Raw genomic sequence first — 9,315 nt, forward strand, 5'->3', positions numbered from 1 at the left:
TTGATAAACAAGCATTATTTTGCTTTATATTCTAAATCAGTTCTTTCAATATTTTAATTGCAAAATTATCTTGATAGATGCCCTTACCTTGAACTTAAATGTCTCTTTCAAGCTAGAGTTTCCAAGGACGTCATGATTTTTATTTCTTTTTACAAGCTTGGAGTGCAAAATGGTTTATTTTCATGAGACCATCATCCAATAAAAAAAGAAAAAATTGAACTTAATTATGCGCTTGTAGATAGAAACTGGATTTAGTAATACCATAATACATGCTGGGGGTTATTGGTTAAGATATGTTGATTTAAAAGTTGATTGGATGAAACTGGATTTAGTAATATCCTATTACATTCTGGGAGTTATTGGTTAAAATATGTTGATTAAAAAGTGGATTGGATGTTTCACCTGTGTCGTTGCTTAGCATGATATTATTGCTTTTGTGTAGGTTCTGCAAGAGGATTTCACCCGCTGTCACATACGTCTTCATTTAAGCTCTTTATTGGGATGTGATGGATCCACTGGAAATCGCCCAAACTCTACAAAAGTGGGATCTTTGTTACATTATTCTCTCCATCAATTTAGTTGAATAAACATGTTCTGCATTCGACAATCTACTTCTTACTGATTGTCGTTGCACAAAGCATAGATTGTTTATGCATCATCCATCCATTTTTTTTGCGTAAATATAACTATACTTGCTCCATTCATCCTATGTCAACTAGTTTCGCTAGGAAATATTTTGTCCATTTCTTGCTTATACATTTCATTCTTCTACATTGATCGAAGATTTTCTTGCATTCATGCTTCTACATTGATCCAAGATTTTCTTGCCTTCTCACATGAATATTGAATTTAAAAGTGCATTCTATTTTCCATTGTAGATGCTTTAATGCCTATTGTTACATCTCAATATATTGGATTTGGTTAGAAACAAGATGTTGCTACTAATATTGTTTATATTTAGGGTTTGGATTATGTAGGTTGATACATGTTTATGATGACAAACAAGAAAAGAAAGAAGAAATTCTTATACGCACATAGCTGTATTTTTTTATAAATCTTTTCTGATAGGGATTTTGCGGCTGAAATAAGTGTAACCGTGTCTCCTCCCAGGTAGTCGCTAATATTCCTTTCAACATAACAACTGATGTCGTGAAGCAACTTCTTCCCATGGGAGACATCCTTTCGCAAGTTGTCCTTCTAGTGCAGGTTTGATTCCTTGGTCTTCAGACTCTGCTTTACATCTGATCCTCATGTGATGGTTCATTTATAGAACCATAATTGTTAGTTCAATGATATCTATCAAAATAAGGTATTTATAAATAGGTACATAAATTCTGTGGTCATTCAGTTTCTGATCAGCCTTTCTGTTTGTTCCTACACTGCTTACACTGATGATCTCTAGATGATACCAATGACTAAATTTGTGTGTAAACTATGACCATTTTCTAGGGACTAGTGTATATGATATCTCTTTTTTGATTTAGTTTAATGTTGAATTTCAGGAATAGCTGGTGGTACACATTTAGTTATTTACTATGGCTTTTTCGTCCGTGTGGTAAATAGTCGTGGTGTCAACTGTCAAAACAAATTTTAGACAAAAAATTCTAGGGTCCCGCAGGAGCATTTCCTCTGTTCTCCTTGAGGTAAAACCCAATCTAGGAATTCTTTAAGGCCCCCAAATACCTCTTAAACCTAACGACCATCCACCCAAAAAACAAAAAAAACAGGAAAAAGAGGAAGAGTACTCTATATCTGCCTGAAGAAAATAATGTCTTAAGATTGAATAGAAACCAACCCATTTTTGGATGGTCAGATCCAAGTGTTAAGATTGCAACGTTCTTTTTTTTTGTTGAACATGATCATCTACTGATTCTTAGGTGTATGCCAAAATTTCAGGTAGAAAAAATTCTCCTGAGCAGCTCTTTTGCATGAGGGAGTAAGTTTACAGTGATGCTCCGGGAGAAGCATGCTATCTGCACTCTAAATTTTAACTGATCCTTAGTTTTGGAACGGATCATTTCTGTTAAATTTTACTTTCTTATATGGAAAGATATAGTACGAACCATTCAGTGATGATAACAAAATGACCACGTGGATTATCATCGCCTAATTAAATTGGTGGTGCACTCTAAATTTTAACTGATCCTTAGTTTTGGAACTGATCATTTCTGTTAAATTTTACTTTCTTATATGGAAAGTTAAAGTACGAACCATTCAGTGATGATAACAAAATGACCATGTGGATTATCATCGTCTAATTAAATTGGTGGGGTGCTGATTGAGGACAGTGGAATATGCAGATGAATTAATACATTTTTTGGTGGGATCCACTCCCTCTGGCATTATCCAACCCATTAATGGGATGGCAAGAACCTCACGGTCATCTCATTATCATGGCTATATGGACAATATTGTATGGATCCTACTTATATATATTTAATTGATGCTATTTTTTTTTTTTCTCTTTTTTCCTTATTTTGGTTGGGGAATTGCCACATACCTAGCTTCTAGTGTTTTGATTTGGACTAGGTGATCTATACATGTATTATACTACACCTTTATGGAAAACTCTATTTTACAATCATTTCAGTTTGTAGTTCATGCAAGACTATCAGTCATTTTGTAACTTTAATATTCTGTTCCCCTTTTCTGTGTGGAGTGCTTTCATTGGTGATCTGTTTCTGCTGGTCAATTGTAACTGTTTAAAAGGAAAGAAATCATGCTATATTGCAATGATCTTGGAAAACCATAGTCTATTGGCATCATCACCATTCAATGAAGTGGTGGGTAGTAATCTAGATGGTGGGACTCATCAGAACAAGAGATGGCCTCAATGGTGGGTCCCATCTCTCTCCATCACTGTCCATTGTTTTCCATAATCCATCAGATTCTGGTATACTTTTTCAAAAAAAGAAAGAAAGAAGAAGGTTGTAAAATATGTTACTTAATACGTTAAAGTGGTGTAATGGTTACAGGATGAAACAGCTTTGCGTTTGGTTGATGCTTCTCTAGGAACTTCTGAATATAGACCTATCAATATTTTTGTGAACTTTTACTCAGGTATGCAGTTTACAGTGTTTAAGTATGGGTTTTATGTGTTGATGTTCATTGACCAACTGATATTCCTTTCCTACAACTTAACCCCCCCCCCCAAAACCAAAAAAAATAAAATTGTTCCTGTCCTACTGAACAAACATATAATCTGAACATTTTAGGAGGGTAGAGAATGCTATATACTGTATAGAAAATGGAAATTCATAGTCCATTGGAATGGATGGCAGTTGGGACCTTGTAGCTCAGGACAGAGCGCAGTGATGGGTCCCTTGTGCTCTATCACCATCAATTAATTTAGTGGGCAGTGATGTCTCAATGGACTATAGTTTTCCAGTTGTCCATATAATTTGGTACTTGCTATCTTTTGAACAAGTTAAGTTTTCCAGTTATGAAGCTATATGGTTTAGCTCCAGCCTTCCCTGTGACTATTGGCAATTTAATGGCTGTTACGGGTTGTTCATGATTGCATCGTTAGAGTGCATGAAGGGATGGTCATGGCATGTACTCCCTCCACTACGAAATGTTATCTATATTTCTTCTAAATTAAAAGTGTGATTTATATTGATTTGAAAGGTTGATTACAATCATCCAAATGAGTATTGAAGTCTTCCTGATGATTATTTGTATTGGCTGTTCTTGTAGATGCAGAATACAAGTTTAAAGTGCCAAGGACAAATTTCTTTCCTCAACCAAATGTAAGTATTTCTTCTTGTGCATGTTCCGGTGCATGAGACATTTGCCTATCCCACTTCAGTGTATGAAACTTCTTAGTGACCATGTTCCTATTAAGTTAGCATCTAGTTACATTTGAATGGATGTTAAATCTGGACTCCAAAGTCAAATTTGGATGGGTTAATCTCCTGCTTGCCCCTGTGCATGAGATATGCTCACCAGATTCCACTGTATATTATTTGTTTACTACCATGCTTGAGACAAAAGAAAAGGAAAGTAAAATTTCTGAATTATTTTTATTTAAAACGAAACTAACATTTCTGAATTATTTTCATTTAAAAAGAAAGTTATCTTTTCTTTATTGTTTTGAAATTCTTGATGTTCTTGGCATCTATTGAAATTTTTTGTTTCCTACATTTGTTGTTTGCCATAATGTGTGGTTAACCTTGTGTAATTAAGAAAGGGATTGTCCTCGATTCTCTTGCAGGTGGATGGAGCTGTGGTTTCATTCAAACTGAAGCAACCGGCAGATTACCCCGAAATTTCTTCGCCAAAGACTTTCTTCTCAATGGTTACTATCTATGCTTCAATCCCTAATTTTCCAAAGCCCTGGAAATGATTTGGACATCATTACTTTCTTTGTATCATTTATGTCCTAGAGTCTCAGCAGGTTGCAGAAATTCCTATGGAGTTTAGTTTGCATGCTTTCAAAAGTTTTCTTTCTAAATTTGCTCCAAAGAAATCCATAAAACTGTATAAAAAGAAAAAAGAGAAGAAGGAAAAAATTGAAGGAGATCAATTAATGCTTAAATGATGTTAGAAAGTTCATGAATTATTCTAGTGTTGCTTTTAACCTTTGGGTTCGGAATGGGCAGAATTGTCAGTTGTAACAAAAGGTTTGTCTCCTTTTACATAATCAAGGAAAATTTTCAAGAAATGGTGGAAAAGAAAGCAAAATTCTTATTAGTACACTCCTAAAGTATAATGATTTTTTTTTTTAGTAGTTCAGCAAGGAAAGGGTCCCTATCCATGTTAAGAATGGAACTCCAGACATCATGTGGCACCTCACCACCTAGCCTTTGGACTCATTCCTATAATGAAGTTATTTGGGCAAAAATACCCCATGTTTTGGTGCAACCTCATCACCTAGCCTTTGAACTCATTCCTATAATGAAGTTATTTGGGCAAAAATACCCCATGTTTTGGTGCAAATTACTCTGGTTTGAGGGGCTGTCTTTGCCATTGAAAACCTTGTATTACTTAAGCTGTTGAAGTTTTTTCTGGTTGGCTAATCCAGGTGAATTCTGCCTTTAATGGGAAACGTAAAATGCTTCGAAGGTCTCTTCAACACTTTTATGCATCTGATGCCATCGAAGAAGCGCTCAGTAACATGGGTCTCCCCACCACTGTAAGTGAACTACGCTCCTATAATGCCACTACACAACGTTTATGGGCGAAAATGAACAGTATTTTTATCCATAGACTCTGTGCTGTTCAATTTTTTCGGACAGCGTGGACATGCCATGGCTACTACAGTACCGGTGCGGTCGATTTTTCACGCAAAAACATGGAAAACCGCAAACCGGGGCAAAACACTATTCGATTTTGCCCTATAGCTTTTTTAAGACTTGTAATACATGGGGAATAATTTCATGTCAGCGTGTCATTGTAGTATAATGAAACCACACTCTTAGATAACCATGTTTGTGGCATTTGTATGACTTCAAATTTGGCATATATACTCTATTCATCCTAATAATAAATCTCAAAAAAAAAAAAAAAATCAATTTGTACCTAAATATGATTCAAAGGAGTCCCCTCCAACAATAGTTCTAGACCATCTATTTGATGAACTTCAAGATTTAGGCCTTATGAATTAGAAATTAATTTTTTTTTTTTAACATTGTTAATCTAATGACAAGAGAGCTATCTAAAAAAATTAGAAAGGACATAGGTCCTTCTAAAGCCTAGATTTAAGCACCTCACTATAATGGAGAACTTATATTAATTGGGCTGAAACAACGCTTTCTAGGTTGTGTTTTTAAATTTTTCCTTTTTGATTCTTCATTAGAATAAAATGGATATATATTTTAAAATTGGGGTCAACAAAATGGCCATAACATGTTTTTGAAGATTGTTTCATTATGTTACTATACAATTGTTGCAGGAAATCACGCACGCACACACACTTGTACATTTATTCTCTCAGGTAGAAGACCTACTTAGGAGCATTTTTCAATGTGAAATTTTTGTTTTACATATAAATAAGAGATTTCAAATTTTTGGGGAAAAAATTCCTTATTTTAAATTTCAGTTTGTAGATTTTTCATTTTATTTTAATGAATTTATGCTATGATAAAGTAATTACATTTTTCTTGTCTTAAAGAGATTTCTATTTAGTACAATTTTTGTAACAAAATGTTTTGATGTTTTGATTTACGATTATTATTTGTTTTAATATAATTATTGGTAAATTACACTTAAAGACTTGACATTTTGGTAAATATGTGAGATGAAAATTCTAATTTGCCTGCACTTTTGAGAGAGTAAATTTAGGAATTAACTAGAGTTAAAGACAGATCTAGATTTATTGCAAATGCTCAGAGATAAGGATTGATAATGAAGTTTTTGTCAAAAAAAAAAAAAAAGGATTGATAATGAAGTTTACATATAATCTAGGAAATCCAAAAAGGAATTTAGAGATGAATTCAAAATCCATGCTCCTATATCTGTATTTATAAGGGAGAAAAGTTAGGGGTGGGAACTTTTGACCTCTTTTTATTATTCTTTTTCCGTCAAAATTTCCTAAAATACCTCTCCTCACTGAAATAAATAAAAAATATTTATCAAAGTGGAACTTCATAGCTTCATTTAAGTTACAATGGAAACGATCGAAATCACTCTCCTTAATAGGAATCCCCTATAAAATAAGAATTGTATGAGCTCTAATTTAAGTAAAAATATGAATCACTATTAGAACAAAAATTCCAAAAAAAAAGGCTAGATAACTATCTCCATAAAATGGGTAAATAATATCGAAAAATATGAAAATATTCAGAATATAAGTAATGTAATCTTAGCTTAAATAACACAGTAAAAATAATATATTATTTATTCATTTAATTAAAAGGAATTAATTTGTGTATATATTTTCTCGGCCAGATAATCGAGCAAAACATATGAGAATTAATTGGAGTATGACTTAATTTTTCTCAACACTCTATTTTTACCTCGAAATTTCATTGTCTCTCTCCCTTTCTATCTCTCTAGATTCTCATCCCAGAAATATCTTCACTTAAAAGTCTCTTTGTCTTGTCATATATAAAAATAAGGAAAAAGTTTATATAGAACTGAGGCTCTAAATAATCAAATTAAAGCCTACCTCAAAATTTTCACTAGAAGATGTTGTTTTGATGCCCAAGTATCCTCAAATTGATCATCTCGACATCAAGATGCATGGACATGAGTAAACAATGGATTTCAAGTTTTGGAAATAATGCATCTTGTAACGCATTTTTGGACCGTCAATTTTCAAGTTTTCACAGATCTGCTCGATCTAAACTATTTTTGAAGCTATAGATTTTATAATTAAAGATGAAAATATATTTTAAGGCTATCACAAAGATTTTCAATATTGAAACCACATTTCTTGATACTATTTGAAGGTGTGTTTTACTTTAATTATTTAGAGCCTCAGCTCTATACAAACCACACCCTAAAAATAATGATGTTGTAAAAAGTAAAAAAAAAGATCATGTCCATCTCTCATTAAAAATATTTTTTATATTATATCCCAATCTCGATTTATGAAAAGTCATATGTTAGCGAGATGAAATAAGAGCGAACAAAAACCAAAAAAGGTTATGTTAATCATTGGATTGAAGGTATGGCCCTCGGTAGAGTGTAATGGCAGGCACGACAAGAGTCATGCAGCCGAACCTAAATTGTTAGGATAAGGCTCGGTAGATGATGGCTACAGATAATTGTAATATTTTCTTCTTCTTCTTTATTGAAAATAATTAGTTATTAGTTTTACCATATACATTCCCATAAATAACATCTAACGGACCTTGTAGTAAAGGTAAATGATCTCGTTCTATACTTTCCCTTTTGTAAATTACTACCCATTTGTTTGCTTGTTAATTCTGGATATTTGACGATGTATGTTTTATGACGTTTGATGCAGTCACGACCGGGGGAGCTTACATTAGAGAACTTTGTCAGACTTCATAATTTACTTGTAAAACATTGAACACTTACATTTTTATTTTTTTATTTTTTTGCCTTGTCTCTTTTTGTACCATAGAATTCATTTTATGTTACTCACCTATCTTGACCGAGAGAGAGAGTCGTGTTAGATGTTCCTTATGAATTTAGAGAGAGAGAGCGAGTTTTGTTAGATGTTCTTCATGAATTTAGAGAGAGAGTTTTGTTAGATATTCCTCATGAATTTAGAGATAGAGTTTGGTTAGATCTTCCTTATGAAGTTAGAGAGAGAGAGAGAGAGAGAGGGACTCATGATTAGATTAGGGCTGTGCTGGCCGGCAAGCTTTTGAGGCAGGACAGGTTCGGGCTACATGTTGAGGATTACCGGCGGGGCTCAGGCTAAGCAAAGCATGCGAGCCGGCCTAAACATTTATACAGCTTACATTATATGAATTGCTGTTTCGGGATGAGACTCGGACTCGGTGGAGTTGCTTAGCCTCCCTCGGCTTGTGGGCAAAGGCCGAGTGAGTTTTTTTATTCAAACATTGTCTAATTGACTTATTGGCTATTATGTATGCCTCGCATCTACGGTTCAAATACTGTCTTTTTTTTATTGCCTTATTTTATCCGGGGTTTTGTACACTGACGTCAATTTACATTTAAACAAACAGGGGGCTGGCCTGGCCCCGCCCCAGCCCGACCTAATCCAGTTTTTGGTCCCTCAATTTAGGCCGTGCCCAAGCCAAGCTACATGATGTGGTTTATTTTGGACCTCTCATCCTGCTGCTTTTGTGACTAATGGGAGAGGGAGTCCTGTGGTACGAAGGTTTGGTTCTCTGTTTTTTTTCTTGTTTTGTAGGGATAATTGGATTTAGTCTGTCTGTCCTAGGGGATCTTACAATGCGTTTTGCTAATCTTTTACATGAGGAAGGGGTGGTCCATGATTTTCACCCCCTACTTTACTTAGGGGTCGCAATGGACCTAGACCCGACACAGGTAGACCCGATCCGGTCAGCCTAGGGCCCGACCTCAGAAAAACAATTTTTCATGTGAATTTTGGGAATGTCACCTCTCGAATCTAGCGATCAACTTCACACCCACAAAAAAACAGATTTTCATGTGAATTTTGGGGCCTCACTTGCATGTGAACCCGGTAGGTGCTCGGGGCCTCACTTGCATGTGAACCCGGTAGATGGTTGGGGCATTGGTCGTTCTAAGGCTGGTGTCGCTCCATTCCTAATGTGTTCCCGTTGGCACACATTGTGTATATGATCTATTATATTTAAATTCTTCCTAAAGAGTAAGATTTACCTACTTTAATAAAATAGGTTATATAATTCATTGTAAAATTTAAGATATTGTGAGAAAAAAAACTCCTATTTG

General features: G+C 34.5%; 1 protein-coding gene across 3 annotated transcripts in view; it reads left to right on the forward strand.

The window, feature by feature from the left end:
• The window catches only part of PFC1 (Ribosomal RNA adenine dimethylase family protein), a 35,173-nt gene extending 26,644 nt beyond the window's left edge, over positions 1-8,529 (forward strand). For all 3 annotated transcript variants that reach the window (XM_011630068.3, XM_011630069.3, XM_088848283.1), the window contains 7 exons: positions 443-541; positions 1,111-1,206; positions 2,976-3,060; positions 3,697-3,749; positions 4,214-4,297; positions 5,024-5,134; positions 7,913-8,529. In XM_011630068.3, coding sequence (XP_011628370.2) covers positions 443-541; positions 1,111-1,206; positions 2,976-3,060; positions 3,697-3,749; positions 4,214-4,297; positions 5,024-5,134; positions 7,913-7,978 — 594 coding nt within the window. In that variant the 3' untranslated portion in view covers positions 7,979-8,529. The remainder of the gene's footprint in view (positions 1-442; positions 542-1,110; positions 1,207-2,975; positions 3,061-3,696; positions 3,750-4,213; positions 4,298-5,023; positions 5,135-7,912) is intronic.
• The last annotated feature ends 786 nt before the right edge of the window (positions 8,530-9,315 follow it).

This window comes from Amborella trichopoda, chromosome 9 (genome assembly GCF_054954075.1).
Source record: "Amborella trichopoda isolate Santa Cruz 75 chromosome 9, AtrichopodaSantaCruz75HAP2 v2.0, whole genome shotgun sequence".
In the NCBI taxonomy this organism is placed as follows: domain Eukaryota; kingdom Viridiplantae; phylum Streptophyta; class Magnoliopsida; order Amborellales; family Amborellaceae; genus Amborella; species Amborella trichopoda.